This window comes from Eschrichtius robustus, chromosome 14, assembly GCF_028021215.1.
Source record: "Eschrichtius robustus isolate mEscRob2 chromosome 14, mEscRob2.pri, whole genome shotgun sequence".
In the NCBI taxonomy this organism is placed as follows: Eukaryota; Metazoa; Chordata; class Mammalia; order Artiodactyla; family Eschrichtiidae; genus Eschrichtius; species Eschrichtius robustus.
The window spans coordinates 4,086,404-4,109,300 of NC_090837.1; the positions used below are offsets into that span (position 1 = coordinate 4,086,404).

At 46.1% G+C, this 22,897-nt stretch overlaps 1 protein-coding gene across 1 annotated transcript in view; it reads right to left on the reverse strand.

Annotated features, from left to right (window-relative positions):
• LOC137776729 (transmembrane protein 132C-like) overlaps positions 1 to 22,390 on the reverse strand; it is a 377,811-nt gene extending 355,421 nt beyond the window's left edge. The window contains exon 1 of the mRNA XM_068563403.1: positions 22,306 to 22,390. Within this exon, the coding sequence (XP_068419504.1) occupies positions 22,306 to 22,390 (85 nt within the window). The remainder of the gene's footprint in view (positions 1 to 22,305) is intronic.
• Between the last annotated feature and the right edge of the window lie 507 nt (positions 22,391 to 22,897).

The window sequence follows — 22,897 nt, forward strand, 5'->3', positions numbered from 1 at the left end:
ACTGTTGGAGTTATTTTGACACTGGGGCTTGAACACAAGGATACAGGGATGCAAAAGCCAAAGATGGATGGTGAGGTGCCCAGATATCAGCCACTGTCAGAGCCACTGCCAGCCCCAGGGATGAAGGGACAGCGCAGGGGCTGGTGCTCCCTGAGGCCACGGCCAGCCATGGTGCACCAAACAGGACACAGGCATGGGGGCTGCCTGATGGCCGCCTGAGTCACTGAGAAGACCCAGCCCGGGGCCACAGGCAGCGGAAGAAGCAAAGCAAGAGAAGGAAAGGAATTCTTCGGCTTCTCCCCTTCAATCTCTCTCCAGTCCCTTTCACTGCCTCCGAATGGACGTAGGTGTCTAGGGAACCTGGGAGGTCCAGTTCCCAAGGATGCAGGGAGCAGAGAAAAAACAGGGATGGGCCTGAGGAAAGACAGGTAATCAACCGGCCCAGGTATTTAGTGGAAGCATCCCAGGGCACAACACGCAGGTGCAGGAATTAATCAAGCCTTGGGGAAAACAGGAAGTAATCCAGGGACTCCAACCCCATCAAGACTCTCCCTTGTCTGTCATCTATTTCAGCCGCAGTTCCCCCTACAAGGATGAGCTCCATTCACTCAGTTGGGATGACTGCTCCTGGCCTCATCTTCACACCGGAGGGAAGGGACATGAAGCAACAAAGGGAGACATTTTTGGTTGTCACAACTGGGAGAGGGTACTGCTGGCATCTAGTGGGTAGAGGAAGAAACCCTGAACTACAGACAGGGAGGGATGGATTTCAAAGTGCTGCATGAGTGCATAATGGCTGTGAGTTTCGTTCCAGCTCTAAATATTTACTTGTCCTTGGATGTACGCTCAGAAGCCTTCCAGGATCTCCTCCTTGCCTCTGGCTCAAACCATAGGAACCTCTCGAAAGTCTCCCCAATTCCCTCTTGGCCCTCCCCTTCTGCTCAGGTTAACTGGTCCAGGTCTGAAGGCTGCAGTGCTCGCCTTCACCAGGAGGGCGGCGCCGTCCCCTACAGCTGCTTTCTTTTCTGAAATGATGGAAACGTCCATTCAGGCTAGTCATTCTCAATCGGGAGGTGGGATGTGTCTACATCAGAGTCCCAGGGGTTCGTTTAGCATTTAGAATGCTATTCCATATTTCCTACTGAGAAACTGGAAAATGACTTATGTTTTATGTGAGATGAACCACAGAAGGCCAAGTTCAAATATCTGTTGTTCTCTGGGCTTGTGGAAGATGGAACAGGATTCTTCTTTTTTTCATGTTTTAAATTTTTATTATTATTATTTTTAATAATACCTGCCACTTGGACTAACATCATGGATTCACAAGCCAATACTTCACACATAAAAGTAATTCATTGGGACTTCCCTGGCGGTCCAGTGGCTGAGACTCCACGCTTCCACTGCAGGGGGGCGCGGGTTCAATCCCTGGTCAGGGAACTAAGATCCCACCTGACGCCCCGCGGCCAAAAAAAGAAAAAAAGGTAATTCATCAATGGAACAGTATTCTTAAGGAAGGGTATATACCTCTCTGGGAGGAGAGGAGAAAAATCTCTGGATTTTTAGACTTATTTGAAAGGAGCATATATGTTTAAAGTTGAGAAATGCAGGCTTCGATACTGGTTTATTGATGAGAGTCACGTCTGTAACAATTCAACACGCAATTCAGGAGCCTCCAATCTGTTAACAGTTTAGTGCGGTGAACCCCGTAATATGATAACTCATTACTTATGATTCTGTGTCCTGTTATCGAACACTCCACTGTGTGTATCTGGCAGCAAAGAATACTCCTTTTTTTATTCTGAAACTCACTCTCTTGGAATATGAGAAAATCCTTCTTCCACCTTTTCCAGAAGCCCTGGTTCCAAGTTATACAACAGAGGATGCAATCAGGAAATTCAAATCACGGAGAAAAAAAGCAGCAGATATCAGACCTGTCCACTGCCATCTGACGCTGCCCCGAGGCCAGTGTTTGCCCAAGTTTGGAGTCTAAGATAATTTGGGGTAAACGCAGAAGGACTTTTAAACATATAGCAGTTATGTGTTTATTTTAATATTGGGGGGGGAAGCACAATTAGCATGCAAAACAGTGACTTTCGTGGCAAGTATTGCTTAGGGGAAAGCTCAGACTGAAAGAAAAGATTTGAGATAGAGAAAGACTGTCATGAAGTAAATGGAAGTACGGATGATGCTAATGATGGCAAAAATTGTTGAGAATCATAGGATAAACTGTAAAAGAGAAAATACTGATTTAGAAGTTATGAGCAGTTTCCTGTCTTTGAAGATGGGGACTCAAACACACCTTTTGGGGATACCTCCTTCCTTTCAAAAAGTCCTCCAAAATGAGTTTCATGAGTGTGTGTGTGTGTGTGTGTGTGTGTGCGCGCGTGCACGCGCGCATGCTTTCAGCTGCACCCCTCCAAACCAAGGACCCTAAGTTCCTGGAGAAAACTGTGAAGTCACCTTCAACTTGATGCAGATGTTTAATGTTTTGTTTCGTTACGCAAATGGATGTACTAATAGGAGGATGCCCGCAGAGATAGGAACTTTACTTTTTTTTTCTCCTAAATATGGATTTAGATTTCCTGGTGTCTAAAAACTAACGTGTAGTCCTGAGGGTGTGAGCACTCGGTGTGTGTAAGCACTTTCTGCAGGAACAGCTGGAACACCAGGAAGAGATGGTTATGCCCGGGGCAGCGAAGGCAGTGGCGAGAAGCAGGGAGATGTGATTTTCCCTTCAACTGTCACTGAAGGGAAAGCTGTGGCAAGGGGCTTACGTAACACGCAACACTCGGGTACAGTGGGTGGGTGTCGGGCTCCCGGGACTGGAGTGGGTTTGGACCCGAGAATGTATCAGAACAACTGCTCCCAGCGGGACACAGGGGCCCCTGTGGTCCCCTCACGTTCCTGAACATCTTAAAATTCACAACCTGATCTCTGTTGTGCTGGGGAAATGGGGTGCAGGATCCCCTCCCCGCAGCTGGGGGCAGTTTAGGACCCACGCCAGAGAGACAGCTGTGCCCCCAAATGTCTGTCTCTGGGAGACTCTCAGCAACAGAATTTTTTTTTTTTTTTTTTTTTTTTGGCCATGCCGCACGGCATGTGGGATCTTAGTTCCCCAACCAGGGATCGAACCCATGCCCCCTGCGTTGGAAGCGCTGAGTCTTAACCTCTGGACCGCCAGGGAAGTCCCAACAGAATTCTATAAAGAGGCAGGGGCAGAAACCAAGCATTCTTGAGGTCAGGACATTCCAGAAATAGCTGGAGTGGAGGGGAAGGGGGGAAAGTAGGCTTGTGGGGTCTTCTGGCAGGTTAACTGGGACGTTAAAGGGAAGGATGGGTCCTGCAGGGATCACCAGGGACGTCTAAATGATACTGAGATTACACCGAACATACAATCATCCAAACTCAGAACGCAGTGTCCAGAAGGGCCAGATCCATTGAAACTGAATACAGCTATTACTTAAAAATCAATATGGATCAAATGGAGGGATATTCTACCAAAAAAAATGGCCTATACTTTTCAGGGTTATGAAAGACAAAAAAAGAAAAAAAGGCTGAGGAACTGTTGGTGATTTAAGGAGACTCAAAGGAACTTGACAACTAAACGCAGGTGGGATCCTGGATTGCGCTCTGAACCAGGAAAAACTTAGCTTTCTTTTTGCTGTAAATGACATGATGGGACAATTGGCAACATTTGAATAAAGTATGCAGAGAGGTAATCGTACTGTAAACAATGTCCTATTCTCGATTTTGATCACTGTAAAGCGGTTTCTTAAGAGAATGCCCTTGTTTTAAGGAAATAGACACGAAAGGGAGTCATGTGCAACCAATTATGAATATAAGTAGTTTAGAAAAACATACATATATACATACATACATTTAAAATATATAGAGGCAGACAGACACAGAGACAGAGAAAAAGAAACAAACAGAAAAAGAATGCTAAAGCAAACATGGTAAAATGTTAATCTGGGGGAATTTAGGTGAAAAGTATATGGGATTCTTTGTATGGTTTTGCAACTTTTCTAAAGACTAAAATTATTTCCAAGTAAAAAGTTTAAAAAAACATTATGGTGCAGGAAGTACTTTATACACAGTAGGCTTTGTTTAAAGCCGCGTTTCTCAATCAGGACTGAGTTTTCCCCCAGGAAACATCTGGCAATGTCTGGAGACGGTGTTGGTTGTCATAAATGGGGGGCATGGGCGGTGGGGTGCTACTCGCATCTAGTCCTACACAAGGCAGCCCCCCAACAAAGAATTATCTGGCCCAAAATGTCAGTAGGGTTGAGAAACCTTGATTTAAATATTTAAAGAAAATGAAGCAAGATTCTTCACCGACACCAGCCATGGAAGTATTGGGAAAGCATCCTCACTTGATACAAGCCTTCTCTCTCTGTCTCTCGACCAACATCTCCACTCATTCTATCCCATCTCTGCCAGGTACACCGGAATCCTGTTTCAATGGACGTCATTTGGTCTGCCTAGCATCTCTTCTCTCCCTTCTTCTGGCACCAACACATAGCTTCTTCTGGAAAGGGCTCTTCTCTTAACTCCAACCATGTGGGCTGGATGGGAACTTCAATATTCTTAGGGCTCCTACTGCTGTAGCCACATGACATTGTGCCCCAGTAGGGCCAGTTCTAGTACCTCACCCTTCCTACCAGAGCTGAGTGGTTGAAGGCAGGAGTGGATAATTGGCTGTCCTGAGGCCACCGCCCAGACTGTTTAAACCACAAAGTGTTTAACTTACTTGGAATTTGCTGTCAAAACTTGAAAGCTGGGCCACTTTACATTTTTAAAAATCCTGATCTCCTGGTTTACTTGAATCATTAAGACTTTGGTGCCCACAGGTGTAAGGATAACAATTGTACTCACCTCCTGGGGTCGTTATATATATGTATATGTTTATATATACACATGCATACATACATGTACTACACACTCACACAAATGAGTGCATTTGTCACTCAAAAGAAGGTCCTTCTAGAACACTACTCACTCATTTGGGAAAAAAGGATGTTTAGATGCATAAAAATACCTTCTCTTAGGTACTACAAATGCAAAGGTATTTTAATTGAGTTCATTTAGGATCCCCTACCCTTGATGTCTTGGTAGTCGCTGATGCTTACCAGGGACCATTATAGGGGTATCATACACTCTTGCTTCATCCTGTGGACAAGGAGTGTCTGAAACAAGGCAGCTGGCCAGTGTGATGTGGTCCACAGCCATCTCTGCTCAGAGGTGGGCACCTTGACACAGAGAGCTTGCAGCACACTCCTTTGGTTTGAAATGTATAGACGTTTTCTAAGAAGATGATACAGTGAAATCCAAATAAGAATACAAACCAGACTCTTCTCCTTTCAGAATCGCTCAGGCCAACACCTTCAGGAGGGTCCAGCAAGGTGGGCAGTAGATACAATGGCCAAGAGCCGGGTGTCAGAGGTCGAGTGGCTAGAAGAGCAGCCACCTGGGAAGGGGAGCTTGGTCATCACATTCTTAGTAAGGCAAGGGGGGCAGCCAACACCAGGTGTTGAACCTGAGAGGACTGAGGTGGGGGGAGCAGAGAAATGGCCTGGTATAGAGAGATGAGACAGGAGTTACAAAGAAAGAAAGGGAGAAATCTAGAATGAGACTTGTGTTGTTGGATTAGCATGGAGATATCTGTGTGGACTCATGGCTTTTGAGAGAGACAGACAGACAGACAGAGGTGTCACTGTGTGTACCACTATTTCCTGACTAGAGCATCCAAACAGCAATGAGCACCTCTAGAGCTTAGACTTTGGTTTCTAAGCACCGTTCTCCACTGAAAGAAACTGAGCTGATTCTAGCACTGGGGCAGGAAAACTACAAGATGAGTTCAGAAATTCTTCTATTTAGAAAGGAAGAAAATGCATAAAGAATATTGAGGACACATCAAAAGGACATAGAAGCCATGATAAAATGGCTCCCACTGCCAAACTGAGGATATTCTGAGCATCGAAATAACCAGTGATAGTAACGAAACATAAGCCAGAGAGTACAAATGAAACCCATGACCCCATTCTGTTAATAAATTCATAAATGAAGTACTGAAATTCTAATAATAAACACATTGTCCCTGAACATCTTTTCATAGAATATTTATTAATTTTAAAGCGAATAAGGGTAACTTCACAGTAGAGAAGCTTGGCAAGCACTACCTTCACCTAGTGATCAAGTGTGCATCATTAATATTGTGACAAATTCAAATCACGTGCCACCTGATTAAATGCGAAACGGGGAGAGCAGAGCATCCCTTCTGAGACACTCCTGCCAAAGGTGTATAATTGGAATCTAAGCACAAAGAAACATCAGACAAACCCAAACTGAGAGACAAGCCACAAAATAAGTAGGCTGTAATCTTCAAAACTCTCAAGGTCATGAAACTCAAGAAAAGACTGAAGGAAAACAAAGACCCATGACATGAAGGAGATTACTGAGACAACAGGGGATACTGAATTAGGGTCTGAGGATGGTAGAGTAGTCAGGCGGCAATGTTTATTCCTGATTTTCACGCTGTATTGTGGTTCCGTAAGAGTATGTCTTTGTTCGTAAGAAAACACATGGCAAACATTCAGGGGTGGTGAGTGCCTATTTGGTCATTCACTCTGAGACAGCTCAGGGGACCAGAGTTCCAGGCACGTGTTCTTACAACTTGTCCATAGGTTTGAGCTTGTTTAAACATAGTAACAACAGACGTCCAACTCTCTTCCACTATGTCCTAAAGACCAGACACAGGGGGACATAACCTCATCTAAGGAGGCAGGAGGACACTCTGGAGAACAGTACGGAGGTTCCTCAAAAAAAACTAAAAATAGAGTTGCCATATGATCCAGCAGCGATCTCACTCCTGAGCAAGTATCTGGACAAAACTCTAATTCAGAAAGATCCGTGCACCCCTATGTTCACAGCAGCACTATTCACAATGGCCAAGACATGGAAACAACCTAAATGTCCATGGACAGACGAATGGATAAAGAAGATGTGGTACATATATACCATGGAATACTGCTCAGCCATAAGAAAGAATGAATAATGCCATTTGCAGCAACGTGGATGCAACTAGAGATGATCATACTAAGTGAAGTCAGTCGGAAAGAGAAAGACAAATGCCATATCATATCGCTTATACGTGGAATCGAGAATAAGACACAAATGAACTAATCTGCGAAACAGAAACAGACTCTCAGACATAGAGAACAGACTTGTGGTTGCCAAGGGCGAGGGGAGTGGGGGAGGGATGGAGTGGGAGTGTGGGATTAGCAGATGCAAAGTATTATATAGAGAATGGATAAACAACAAGGTCCTATTGTACAGCACAGGGAACTATACTCAGTATCCTGTGATAAGCCATCATGGAAAAGAATGTGAAAAAGAATGTATACCTATGTATCACTGAATCACTTTGCTGTACAGCAGAAATTAACACAACATTGTCAATCAACTGTACTTCAATAAAATAAATTATAAAAAATAAGGAGAAAAAAAAAAAAATAAGGAGGCAGGAGCCCAGTGAGGGCAGGAGCCTTGGACAGAGGACCCCATACAGGAGTCACAGGCACAGGGGCACACGGAGCAGGTGGGGAGTAAATACTCCAGCCTCGCTCTCTGTCTGACCTCCAACCTCCTACAAGTGCCCTCATTGGCCAACTCAAGACGGCACATAACAGGCACAGGAAGTGCCCCCTGAGGAGATCAGCCTTCCAGGGCACGCAGCAGGATGGAGAGCATGTCTGCAATGTGGGCAAATGGGAAAAGAAAAGCCAAATATACATTAGCCCATTGGACCCTTTACAATAACTCTGTGAGATACGCTTTCCTGGCCCCATTGCACAGATCCAGAAACTGAGTCTCTGTGGGACTAAATAACACGCCCGTATCTACACAATGGAGCAGAAATCTGGCTCAGGCTCGTGTGAACCCCAAGCTTTATTCTTGCCCCTTAATTAGGAGTTATCAGGTGAGGCTGAGGCCCTGATGTGCTGAACCAAGCTCCGTCTGGATCCTATCTTTGTCTCTCCAAGCAGTACGCGGGCCCATCTGCTGCATCCGTCTCTTTTTTTGTCTCTGATGTTGAAGAGATGGCTGGGTTGACAGGCGAGTGATAAACGATGCCTGCTTATCCTTGTTTCAGGCGAGTGTGACACAAACTCAATTAGGAAAACACATCTTCAGGGCTGCTTCCTGTTCATACCTACTAGGCTCAGGTGGATGTCTGAGCAGGAAAGAGAGACAACTTGTTTGCATGACTTTTCTCTGTCTTCCCTACCCTGTGTCGCTCACACTCCTAAATCTGGAGATGTAGGAATATTTACTGGGTTTTTTAATGGCCCCAATCATGCACCCTTTTTCTGGTGGCAGCACCCCAATTGTCCTCTGCACCCCACTGTCAGCCCTTGCAAACTCCTCCCACAGCTCCCAGACAGGATAATTAGGGCACATTGTCTTTTCCAGACCAGGTTGACTGGTTCAGAAATGGCACGTGAACCAAACAGAGCCAAGGAGACACAGTATGACCTTTCCTGTGTTCATCGGGTATCGTGTAAAGGACAGTTGATCTTGACTCCACAAGGGTGGGAGCCTGGGACTGCCAAGACCCACCACATACAACCTAAAAATGAAGCCAGCACCATAATAGGCAAAGCAAAGAACTGAAGGAAAAAAACCTCTGATGTCATAATTGAACACCTGGATCAAGCCATAACTGATGACTAATTTTAGTGTAATTTCATCACCCCCACAAGACATCTTGTACCCATCTGCAGTCACTTTTCATTATTTCTGTAATTTACTCAGTTGTTAAGAGAAAGCCCTAATCAAGGGTGTTTTTCACTGTTTACTGTGAAATTCTAGTCTCTGTTTTAAGCTGATTTCTTTCATGTGGCCGTTTCTGGGAACTCATTATCTGCAAAGCAGGGGGCCCTCCTTTCTCTCACCTGAAAGGAAGAGGCAGAGAGTACAGAGAAGGATGGCCACTTAGAAATAAAGTCAGTGACTTGAAAATGTGGCCTCTGGCTAGCTCATTTGAGCATCACACTATCATGAACATTCTCACCTCCAATCCAAGGGACAATTTCCGGGAGTGACTGATGGAGAGAAGGAATAGTGGTGGATTCTATTCTCAGTTAGGGACCCTCGATAAAATGATGGCCGTCTAAGGACTTCCAGCACATCAAACTTACCTCCCCATTTTTCTGCACTATCTAGATGTAAGAGATGAGCTTGGGGTGAAAGACAGATACTACGAGAAGCCAAAGACAGAATTAAATCATGTATTCATTTGTTCATTCACTCATTCACCAAGTATTAAGGGCCTCATATGTGCCAGGCACTGGGGCTGATGAGCAAGAGAGATATGTACAATAGTGAACAAAAGAGAAAAGAAATTCTGTTCTCATGGAGCTTAAATTCTAGGGGAGAGGAAGATGGCTAGCCAAATAAGGGAAATCTGTGGGTTATCAGGTGGTGATAAGAGAAACACAATAGAAAAGGGGATTAGAGAATGCCATAATGAAGAATAGCAGATGGTGTAGACAAAGGGAAATGGCTCCAGTAGATTCCTACATGTTACCCCACAGCAGGCATGTGCAAAGGCCCTGAGGTGGGAGCCCAGTGGGGTGGTGAGAGCCAGCAAGGCGGCCAGTGGGACTGGAACAGAGTGTGCGTGTGAGGGCGCGGGGGTTGAGATGAGGTCAGAAGGATGCCGGGGGTCAGAGTTCACGTCGCACCTGTAGGTCACTGAATACACTGTGGCTTCAGCTCTAAATATGATGGGACCCTCTGGAGGGTTCTGAGCAGAGGACAACATGACCTGATGGTCAGGAGGGGTCTGAATGGGGCACCTCCCCAACCAAGGTGCAGCTGCTGTGTGCTGAGGATGGAGGGCATGGTGGGCCTCCTCCTGGGTTATTAAAGTAAGGACTGTCTCTACAGGATTCAAAGTAACTGGATAAGAAGTTGACAGCACCACACCCTTTAGCACCGTGTGTGTTTGCAGGAGAGAAGCTCAAGACATGAGAGAGAGAGAATAAAATCCCCCAGATCAAAGACTCCTCGACCACTGAGAAGGGCTAAGAAGCTGATGTTTGCAGACCTCCTGCGTCGTGAACGAGAGAGTGAACCCCAGGACTCCTCCCAGCCAACCTCCCAGCCAAAGCAGACACCTCCTGTCATTGATGGTCCGGGGAGGTGTCCAAGGGCCAGGCCACAGCCGGGGAGATGACTGACCCATAGCGGGGACATCAACACGACAGAGGAAAACGTTGAGTTTGAAAGCAGACGAGAAAAATCTGCTCTGTGAGTCCATTCACTGGTTACAATTAAAAATGGAAACTAAAGAGAATGGTGACCCGAGGCTGTGTGCTGAGCCAAAAGATTTACATAAACTGGAGAAAAGCGCACATCACCACTTAGGGGGCAGGAGAGATGAAACAGAGCTGGGGCAGAACTGGATAAGGAATTTTTTTTCTCATAAGTGAAGATGGCAGAGCGGGAAGCCTTTTAGGGTTGCCTCCTAGGGCTGAGGCATTAGAATCTGACCAGCTTTAGGAACTCAACCCTCACGGAGGAGGGAAGGTCTCATCTGCAAGACGGACCAGTGGCAGAAGATGTTACTGATGCAGCAACTGGACCATGGCTGGTACGAGAGGGATTTTTTTTTTTAATTTTTATTGAACTATAGATTTATAATGTTGTGTTAGTTTCACGTGTACAGCAAAGTGATTCAGTCATATACAGAGAGATAGATATATAGATTCTTTTTCAGATTCTTCTCCATTATAGGTCATTACAGGATAGTAAGTAGAGTTCCCTGTGCTATACAGTAGGTCTTTGTTGGTTCTCTATTTTATATATAGTAGTGTATATCTGCTAATCCCAAACTCCTAATTTATCCCTCCCCCGCCTTCCCCTTTGGTAACCACAAGTCTGTTCTCTATGTCTGTGAGTCTGTTTCTGTTTCGTACATAAGTTCATTTGTGTCATATTTTAGATTCCACATATAAATGGTATCATATGGTATTTGTCTTTCTCTTTCTGACTTATTTCACTTAGTGTGATCTCTCTAGGTCCATCCATATTGCTGCAAATGACATTCTTGTGTTCTATTTTATGGCTGAGTAGAATGCTATGGTATGTGTGTACCACAGCTTCTTTATCCATTCCTCTGTTGATGGACACTTAGGTTGCTTCCACGACCTGGCTATTGCAAATAGTGCTGCTATGGAGGGGTGTTTGATGGAGGAATAATGAATGAAAGGAGGAGAGCCAAAGCAGACAGAAACTAAAGAAGGCCCCCCAGAAGCAAAGGTGCGTTGGGAGGTGGATGTGCTTGACTTAACTGTTGATGCAGACAGAAGAAGCAAACTGACCTCACCATGAACTGCTCCAAGAGCTTTAACTACACACGTGAGACGCAGCCATCCAACTGGCCTTTGGTTTCCTTCATTTTGTTCTTTGGTTGTTTGGATAGGGTCCTCCTGCCTGCCTGGCGTCCATTCCTTTTCATCTGACAAAGCCCGATTTGTCTTTGGACGCCACACCTTCTGCACTCTCTGTCCTAGTAGTTTGGGTGGAGATGACCTGAGGCTCCCAGATTGGTGTGTCCCAGACCTGACCAATCAGAAACTCCATCCCCCCCACCCCCCTTAACAGTGACTGGCTCAGGGTTGGGCCAGGGACTCCAGTGACCACCATGAGATTCACACCATCAACTTTTTCTACAAGCATTTGGGAAGTCACTTTATTTTCGTTGGGGTGTGCTGTGTGGATAGAATGTAAACCTTGAGCTGCTGGTGACAATGATGACCACTCAGAAATGAAGCCAACACAAAGAACAGAGCAGACAGAGGTGGAAAGAAACAGTGTCTGGTTACATTGATTGACCCCTGGATCCAGCCGTGCCTGAAGCCTACCTGGTATTTTTTCAGTTACCTGACCTAATACATTTTTTCGACACCCCCCCTCCCATTTTTTAATTTAACTTAATTTTTTTTTTTTGCTTTGGTACCATTTGCATAAGCTGGGATTTTTGGCATTTGCAACTAAAGGGGTTGAGACTAATGAACTGAATGATCTGGTGCCTATTCAAAGACCATTTCCACTGGGGAGGTGGGGAAACCTTGTGTCAGGGCCTCAAACACAACCTCACTGTTTCCAACGGAGACAAAACCATGTTTCCAGAGCCACTTCCTGTTTAAGGTGTGAGATTTTTATTTTTTAATTTTTTTGTAATTTCGGCTTAAAATCATCACTAAGCTGGAACTCCACGATAAGAACAGAACCAGCCTTCTGTTCTGTGTGTGTGCTGGGGGTGGGATGAGTGTCTTAAAGTTCCTCTGTTTATTTTGAGAATAAGAGAATTGCCCCAAAGGACTGCTAATCTACCCCCATGTGCCAAAGTGGGCAGTGTTATATCCACATTTCTACAGCATTGGAGTCCACAGAGTCGGTGAGGAAACGCGGCAGAAATCAAGCATTATAATTAAGGGGCCAGAGGGACCGATTGAGCAAGAACGATGAAAAGAGTGGCCTGAAGAGTTGGATGAAAAAATTAACCTAAGGGAGGCATGGGAGCTGCTTTGGATGTTTCTGGTGGCTCTGCGACCCCAGAGGGAGAAGGGTTGTTTAAGACAGTATCAAGAGTGTTACGAAACTAAGCGAAATGGAATTAGGTCTAAGCTGTATTTAAGCATGAAGTACATCAAGGGATGTCTCAGAATCTAAACCCCTGGCTCTCTGTTTAGGCTGATAATAAACAGACACCGCACACTTGAGGAGCTTTTCCTATTCCCTGATACGGTCAAATCCACTGTTCTTCTAATTCTTTTTATTTTCTCCATTTTTTAAAAAAGCATCTATGTGTAGTTTCCATTAGATTTTTTGGGTGATTTTTCTTCTCCATGGCTTTGATAACTACACATATAATAATGGCTGTAATTTACTGACCTTCTACCACGTGCCAAATATTACCGTGTGTAATGGGTTGAATGGTGGCCCCCAAAAGATAGGTCCACTTAGAACCTATGGATGTGGTCTTATTTGGAAACAGAGTCTTTTCAGATGTAATTAAGTTAAAGACCTTGGGATGAGGTCATCCTAGATGAGGGTGGGCCCTAAATCAATGACAGGGTCCTTGTAAGACAGAAGGGGGGAAGACATGCACAGAAGCCCACGTAAAGATGGAGGGAGACGGGAGGGATGCAGCCACAAGCCAAGGAAGCCAGGAGCCAACAGACGCTGAAAAGAGGCAAAGCAGGAACTTCCCCTAGAGTCTTTGGAGAGAGCATGGCCCTGCCTGCATTTGAGTTTGGACTTCTGGCTCCAGAACTGGCAGAAAGTAAGTTTCTGTTACATTAAACTACCCAGTTTATGGTAATTTGTTACACCAGCCTCAGGAGATGAATACACCATGCTGAGCAGCTACGCCCATTTTTTTCCTTAAAAGAGTCTCACAATCCTACAAAGTAGGCTCACAAGAGCTGTCCTTTCCTCCAAGAGTTTCTGCTACAAACACACTCTCTCTTGCCTTCTTTTGTAACAGTTCTTCGATCTTTCTCTGGGAGAAATACCCTTCTCCCTTGAATACAAAATGGTGGAACTGTCCATCAGATCGTCTTAATCTTTTCTAGACAGGGATGGGGCTAAGTAACCTGTTCTCATCCCTGGCTACACCTGAGAATCACCTGAAGAGCTTTTAAAAAGTAAAGATGATCAACCCTACCTCTATGCCCACCTCCGCTCCACTACTACAAAGATCCTGGCCCAATTGGTTAGGTGTAGAGTCTGGACGTTAGCATTCTTTAAAGCTTCCTGGTGATTCTAAAGTTCAGCCAAGGTTAAGGGAGTCTTTCTCCCTGGAATCTAAAACATGAGCACAGAGATTAAAAACAAAATAATTAGAGCCCCCGTATCCCAGCAGTGGTACCCTGAAACCAGACATCCATGATAACTACCAGGACTCTTGAACTGGCAACTTCAGACTTTTAGGAAACTGGTCCCTTAGTGTACCTTCGGGGTCATAAGATCCCAATCCCTTAGTCCTTAGGTGGCCCTGATATGTTTCTGATGCTTCTGACCAATTCATCCAGGAACTGGCAGAACAGATACTCAAAACTAAGCTTCTGCTTCCATGATATAGGGCATCCTTACTTAATCCGTAAGTGATAGCCGCCCCCCGTGTCGCTGACAACGTGAAGGGTGTGAGGAAGAAAGAAAAAATATTTTTTGGAAGGGGATTAAGAGGTACAAACTTCCAGCCATAAAATAAATGAGTCACGGGAATGTACTATACAGTATAGGGAATATAGTCAGTACTACTGCAATAACTTTGTATGGTGATAGATGGTTACTAGACTTTTCATGGTGATCAATCCGTAATGTATATAAATGTCCAAACACTATGTTGTACAACTGAAACTAATATAACACTATATGTTAACTATACTTCAATAATAAAAATATTATGTAGAGATGACACGGTCTTCTACATCAAGTCTTTGAGTTGCTTAGGATCCCAGACATTTGCAGGTGTGAACTTAACACTCTTAATATACCACTAAGAGCATCCTTAATCAAAAAAATAAAAAAAAAAAAAAAAAAGAAATGTACACACTTCGGAAGACAAGGACTTACTCACTCTGGGAGATATCTATAACCATTGTCTTCGAAATTTTGCTAATTCAGACTTTGGCTGGGTTGTATTTTACCTTTGTCCTCTCCTCAGAGGCAGTAATTTCTAAATCCCTAAGGTGTAAAAACAGTTTTGTTCAGCTCAGCATACAGGTAGGAGAAAGAATCAAGTCCTGCAGGGAAAACAGTTTCAAAGATATCAGAAGTACCCACTCAGAAATAAAGGCAAGCCAATTAAACATAACTGGTATCCTTCTTCAAAGTATATACAAATAATCTCTAAGTGAAAATTCCCTTAGCCATACCCAGGGTGTAAGATGAATGCACTTGAGAAGGATTATATGTAGAGGAAAAAGTGTTGGGGATATACTGTTTTAAGGTTCTTACACAACATATAAAGCAGTATGACCTCATTTGAATGCAGGCTTTGATTAATTAAAGATAAATTTTGTAAACCTTAGGGCAATGGCTAAATTTTAAAGAGGTATAAATAATGAGCCAATATGGAGATAAAATGGAATCATAAAAAATATACTCAGTAGGAAAGCAGGCAGAAAAAGAAGGAAAAAGGAGTAAAGAACAGATGGCACATAAAGCAAAGAGCAAGATGATAGATTTTAATATAAACATATCAAAAATTTCATTAAATATAAATGGTCTAAGTATAATGATTAAAAGACACAGATTATGAGATTGGATAAACAGGCAAACCCCAACTACATGCTCTCTATAAACAATCTACATAAAATATAAAAACACAAATTGGTTTTTTAAAAAACCAGAAAAGATACTACAATGCAAACATTAATCAAAAGTAAGCCGAGGTGGCTGTATTAAGATCAGATGAAACAGACTTCAGAATAAGGAATACTTCCAAGAATGAAGAGGGATATTACATAACAAGAAAGGAGTCAGTTCACCAAGAAGTCATTACAATCCTAAGCGTATATGTACCTAAGACAGTGTTTCAAACACGTAAAGGAAAAGCTGACAGGACTGAAATGAAAACTAGACAAACCCACAACTTCAACACTTCTGTCAATAACGGACAGAACAAAAAGATTAAAAAATAAGCAGGGATATAAAACACCTGAACATCACTAGAGATATTAAGAGAATCCTTGTAAATCTTAGGCAAAGATTTTTTTAGATGTGACACCAAAAGCACAATTACTAAGAGAAAAAAAATCAACAAACCAAACTTCATTAAAAAATCCTTTGCTCTTCCCAAGACACATACTGGGAGAATTTCTATAAACACCTATCTGAAAATGGACTTGTACCCATAATATATAAAGTGCCCTCAAAGATCAATAATATGAGAACAACAACCAACAAAAAACTGGCAAAAGATTTGAAAAAGACATTCACCAAAGAAGGTATAAGGATGGTAAGTAAGCACAAGAAAGAATGCTCAACATTATAACTCATAGGATAAAAGTTAAAACTTGAAAGATATACTGCTACACACCTATTAGAACTGTTACATAAAATCAAACTAAAACAAGGGATAACATTAAGTGGTCCTGAAGATACAAAACAACAGGAACTCTTATACCTTGCTGGTGGGATTGCAAAATGTTTCCATGTTTGAAAAAAGTTTGCAATTTCTGATAAAGTTATGTGTACAGTTACCACACCAGCCAGCAATTCCAGTCCTAGGTATTTACCCAAGAGAAATGAACAAACATTCATCTGAAAACCTGTTTGCGAATACTTATAGTGGCATTTTTCATAATGACCCCCAAATGGAAGTAATCCAAATGGCTTTCAACTAGGAAATGAATAAACAAACAGTGCTGTATCCATTCACTGTAATATTATGTAATATTATTAACACTGTAATATTATGCAGTATTAAAAAGCAATAGACTATCTGTAGTCTTTTTGATTATAGCCATCTGACAGGTGTGAGGTGATATCTCATTGTGGTTTTGATTTGACGATGAAGGGAACCCTTGGTCACTGTGGGAATGTAAATTGGTGCAGCCACTGTGGAAAACAGTATGGAGGTTCCTCAAAAAAAACTGAAAATAGAGCTACCATATGATCCAGCAATTCCACTCATGGGCGTACATCTGAAGAAAATGAAAACACTAATTCGAAAAGACAATGCACCCCGATGTTCACAGCAGCCTCTTTTACGATAGCCAAGATATCGAAGCAACCTACGTGTCCATCAACAGATGAATGGATAGAGAAGATGTGGTACATATATACAATGGAATATTACTCAGCCATAAAAAAGAACGAAATTTTGCCATTTGCAATAACATGGATGGGCCTGGAAGATATTATGCTTAGTGAAATAAGTCAGACAGAGAAGGACAAATACTGTATGTTACCACTTACACGTGGAATCTATAAAATAAAACAGGGACTTCCCTGGTGGCGCAGTGGCTGAGAATCCGCCTGCCAATGCGGGGGACATGGGTTCGAGCTCTGGTCCGGGAAGATCTCACATGCCACAGAGCAACTAAGCCCCTGAGCCACAACTACTGAGCCTGCGCTCTAGAGCCCGCCAGCCACAACTACTGAGCCCACGTGCCACAACTACTGAAGCCCGCGCTCTAGAGCCCGTGCTCCACAAGAGAAGCCACCGCAATGAGAAGCCCATGCACCTCAATGAAGAGTAGCTTCCACTCGCCGCAACTAGAGAAAGCCCACGCACAGCAGCGAAGACCCAACGCAGCCATAAATAAATATATTAATAAAATAAGATAAAATAAAAAATAAAACCAAACTAGTGAATCTAACAACAACAACAACAAAAAAACAGACTCACAGATATAGAGACCAACTAGTGGTTACCAGTGGGGAGAGGAAAGGGGGAGGGGCAAGACAAGGACAGAGGATTAAGAGGTACAAACTACCATGTATAAAATAAATAAGCTACAAGGATATACTGGGCAGCCCAGAGAATACAGACAATATTTTATAACTATAAATGGAGAATAACCATTAAAATTTTGAATCACTATGTCATATACTTGAAACATAAGATATTGTAAATCAACTATAGCTCAACTTAAGAAAAAGAACAAAAAGGAATAGACTGTTGATATATAGGTGAATATTAAATGCACTGTGCTAAGTGAAAGACATGATTCGAAAGCTGCATACTGCACGACCCCATTTTTATGGAATTCTGAAAAAGGCAAAACTATAAGGACAGAGAACAAATCAGTGGTTGCCAGGGGCTGCAGGTATAGGGGGAGGAGGTGGCAGAAACACCCAGGAATTTGGGGGCTGATGGAAGTGTTCTTTATACCTCAGTTATGTTCGTGTTTACATGGCCATGTGCGTTCATCAAAATGAAAACTCTATCCTCAAAGGGGTGAATTTTTACTGTATGAAAATTACATTAACAAACCTTACTTTTAAACAACGCAGACTGCTGTAGAGATATTCTATCCTTCAGACTTTCCATTTATTTCATTAATTCAGTAATACTCCCTTTCACTCCAATTAAAATGCCAAAGATTCGTTTTTATTAACCTTGCTTCTCATGACTATGGATGTTATGAAATATCTAATACATCCAAAGGCTTTGTTTTAACCCCTGCTCATGAAAGTGCTAACTGCTAATATAATTGAGAGTTCTGGGTTCTTCTCTGCCCAATTCTAGCCACATTTGTGATTAAGCTAAGGATGAATATTGAGATAAAGGAGGAAGAGCTGAAAGTGCAAATTCAAATGGCTGAGGGGAAGGGGCCGGCAGGTAAGGGGGAGAAGAGAAGCACTTAATAAACACCCCACCCAGGGGCCGGGGCGGGGGACACCCACGCACAGCCTTGGCACGATGTAGCCTTACGGGAATGCGCACCCGAGGTCGGCAGAGCGCCCACCCTCTTAGGGGAAATTGGAAATCCCAATTTTTGTATGTGAATTCTCCCAATTTGGGGGGGGGGGGTGTGCCTGTTCAGTTTTTTATTTTAAAAAGCACTGTGGACAGAACAGTGCTTGTGTGCAGGTCATGAAGTTTGCAAGCGCTGGTCTAGAGCCCTGGGTTGTAGAGCAAGAAAACTAGGACAGGCCTAGGAGTCTGGTGGTTTCATAGAATGGCTTCCGAGAAGCTGAAATCACTTCTAAGAAGCTTCAACGCAGCAGGGAGTTTCAACTTGGGTCGGAAGGGGTGTGTGCTTAATGCAAAGAGTGTGTGTGTACTTTAAGTATAAGGAAAGCCAAGGCATGAGCCTTACACGTGCAATCTAAAGTATGAAACAAACTAGAGAATATAACAACAACAACAATGAAACAGACTCACAGAGAGAGAGACACACTAGTGGTTACCAGTGGGAAGAGGGTGCACGTGGGAGCCGAGAAGGACCTCTCCCCCCTGACAACCTCTTCCTACTCATGACACCCGCCCCAGCCCCTAAATCCCAAATCAGCAGTTCAAAATCCCCAAAGCTCTGACTATCCAAAGGTTGGCTGGCTGGTTTTTAATTCTTTTGGTGACCACGGCTGCTCTAAAGTACAACGAAGCTATCTGGGGACTTTATCCTCTTCTATGTATATACTCACATCTTTCATGCAAAATGACTTGTGTGTCCAGTTACAGCTGCAACTCCACACCCAGCCTGGGCGTGTTAGACAATATACATGGATGATCCTGGGCCTCTCTCTGTCTATCTACCTACCTACCCTCTGAATTGTGAAATACACCTGGCCCCAGACTTCCGAAAAGAGATTTCCGGCCTGTGTGACCTTCCCAGGGGCCCCCTACGTGACTGACAACCGTCACTTCACCTCTGACAGCATCTCAGCCTACCACTGCCCTTTCCTCCCCTTTACACGGGGCCAATTCTTCAACCTGTAACTCAACGACACTTTGCGTCATCTACCTCAGCCCAAGTCTTAAATCTTAGGAAGACTCCCTTCTTTCAGTGCCCTCGTCTATTTAGGGAACCGCCCAAGGACAATGATTCTGTTCCAAACCCTGGGGAATTGCAGAGCCTTAAATCCACAGTTGAACATCAGCTTGCAATGGGTATTAAAAACTGATCAGTGGTTTTGAGGGTTCCAGAAATCGGCACTTAAATCCTTGGGCAAGAACAGTCAGCGATGGATTTTTTTTTTTTTTTTTTTAAACGACAGTACAAATTTAAACAAGGGTCAGAAGACTTCCCTCCCTATAAGAAATTCATGGAGCAAACATTTTCTTTACAGAGGTATCTGATAGGGTGAATGTACTGCTGCTTATGACCACGAGAAACAAAATGAAAAATATTTTGCAGACCCATCTGCAGTGAAAACTGCCAAGCAAAAGCGGGAAGAGAAAACCCCACCAAATCAAGGTTGCCCTAAGCCATGGGGAGAGGTGGCTTTGGGGGTAGGGGTGGGGCATCTCCCCCTAACCTCTAACACCCTCACCACCTGCTGTGTAAATAGCATCTTTAAAACAAAATTCCCGGGCTTCCCTGGAAGCGCAGTGGTTAAGAATCCGCCTGCCAGTGCAGGGGACACGGGTTCGAACCCTGGTCCGGGAAGATCCCACATGCCGCGGAGCAACTAAGCCCGTGAGCCACAGCTACTGAGCCTGCGCTCTAGTGCCCGCGAGCCACAACTACTGAGCTTGCACGCCTAAAACCTATGCTCCTCAACAAGAAGCCCGCAACCAAGAGTAGCCCCCGCTCCGCTCGCCGCAACTAGAGAAAGGCCAGGCGCAGCAAGGAAGACCCAACGCAGCCAAAAATAAATAAAATAAATAAATTTTTTAAAAAAATTCCCAATTCCACTTTCCAACAAAATTGCTGTCCCTGGCCTCTTCCACGTGGACGTTGCTAATGGCCACTTCTCTAAATCAAAAGTAAAATCCTCTAGATGGTGTGGGGGGAGGAACGTGAGCTTTAATTAAGAAAAGTCCACAACTTACTTCACAGAGCACATTCAGCAGTCAGAGTTCCAACCTGACTGAATCCTCTCACAGACGGAGAAAGCCTGATCAGGGACGTTCACCCTTCGCTCAAATTAAAATGACACCACCTTCCTCCACGAAGTGCTTTCTACCCATTAAGTCACTTTATCAGAACAACATCTCATTTTGGGAAGGAATTTTTTTTTTTTTTTTTTTTTTTGAACGGCCACTTTCCATTTGGGGAAACCAAGTCCTAGAAATGATAGAACCCAGAGCTCACGGCAGAATCAAGTAACCAGATTTTCTAACAGATTTGTCCTCTGGAATAAAACAGAAATATGTCCCCCATCCCGTCACACACGCGCGCGTGCCCGTGCGCGCGCGCGCACACACACACACACACACACACACACACACACACTCCTGTTTACCTGGAGCTCTTGGGAGAAAGGGACAGTATCTAAAACAGCAATTTTGTCCGGTTGGTGTGTCTGGGGACCTGCACCCTTAAGGAAAGCAGATTTTTCTGGAATTCCAGCCGGTGCGCAGTGACTTTTGAAAAGCAAACGTTACGTGGTAACATCAACTGGCAACTTGTCTCTGCGAATGCATTTCCAGCTCAGCCTGAAGAGCTTTAGGCGGGAGAGAGCCGTGATTCTCATCCGGTTGGACTCGGTTTACCGGCTCAGGGCCCGGGGCCGGGGCCGGAGCCGCGACGCAGCGCGAAGGGCAGGGACACTTGTGCGCATCTCTCTTTCACCCGATGGCCCCGAGACTCTTGCCCCGGCGCAGGCAGCGGAAAAACGGCTCCCCCAGCCCTCTCTCCGCGCGCTGACCCGCACCCGGTTCCCGGCCCGGCCTCGGGGCGCGCAGCCGCCGTCCCCAGATGAGCGGGGCTTCCTCGCGCGGCGCCGGTGGCCCCCGGGCTCCGAGACCCCTCTCCCCGCCCCTCCCGCCGCGGGCCCGGGCCCAACACGCACGTAATCAAAACCTGCATAATAACACCAACCTTTCCTGAGTCTTCTGGGCACTAAGCGTTCCCTCCCTGAATTCTCTTAAACCCAAGACAAGGAGATCATTCCCATTGCAGAGATGAGGAGACTGAGGTGGAAGGCCCCCCCAGGACCTGGCTGCTGGGAAGCCCAGGTCTGATTCCGACTTGCAGCCCCAGCTCTCCCACCCGCGCAATCACCTTTACGCGCTCCTAGACCACACAGGACCTCGGCGGGGCGCCCGAAGGGGTGCCGGGTTTCTCCCGAGCTGAGGTCCCCGGGAGCTGCGCATTCCTTCAGGGGCCAACGCCGGCCCGAGGGACCCCATGGTGGGGGAAACGGGGCACAAAGGGCCCGGTCTGCCCTCGTGGGTCACCAGTCCCAGTCCGACTGAGCTGGGGAGGGGGACGCCAGGCTGCGGGGGAAGAAGGCGCAAAGAACCCGGCTGCCCGCTCCCGGCCCCCCGGCTCCACGTCGTGGCCGTGCCGGGTTGCTCTAAGTCTTCACGGAACTCGGGGACGGTGAACACACACAGAGTGTCCCTCAGCCACGCCCCCTCCTCACCCCGGGAAGCACCCCGAACCCGGAGACACTGGGTCAGCCAATTTCGCCCCAATCCCACGGACGCGGCGCCCAACGGGGCTCGCCCACCTAGGGAAGGGGCCGCTCCGCGCCTGGGAGCCAGCGCCCTCACCCAGGTCCCCGCGACACCCTCACCCTTCGGTTCCCCCCACCTGGGCTCCTGGGGACCGCGGGGAACTTCCCGAGCGCCGGCGCGACCGACGCCCCCCGCCCCCGGCCTCTTACCTCTGCCCAGCAGCGCGGCCAGCACCAGGCTCAGCGCCCGGCACAGCGGCGCCACCCGCCCGGGGGCCGCGCCCTCGGAGCGCATCCTGCGTCCCGGCAGCTCAGGCCGCCCGCCGCCCGCCGGGGGCGCAGGGCCCGCTCGTGGTCCCCGCCGGCTGTCCCATGCCCCGGGGCCACCCCCGGCAGCGAGTCGGCCGGCCGGGCTGCGGACCCGGTGCTCACGCCCCGCCCCTGCCGGGTGCACGCCGCGGCGCCTGCGGATCCCGCGGAGGCTCGCGCTCTGGCCAGGACAACTTTTCTCCAGCCGCCGCGGCAGCCGCGGCCCGCCCCGCCCCCAGGGCCGCCCACTCGGCCCCGCCCCCAGGAGCCCGCCCCGCCCCCAGCCCCGCCCCGGGCCGCGGGCTGCTGGAGGCTGCCGGGGAGAAAGTGCGCGGGTCCCGGAGCAGGCGCGCGGGCGAGGGGGTGGGGCGCGCAGGGGAGCGGGCTGCGCCCGCGGGGTCCCTCCTCCTCCTCCCTGCAACCTTCCGCCTTCGTGCCCTGTGGCTCGCGTCCCGGAGAGCTCTGCGCAGGTACCGCGACGCAACATGGAGCC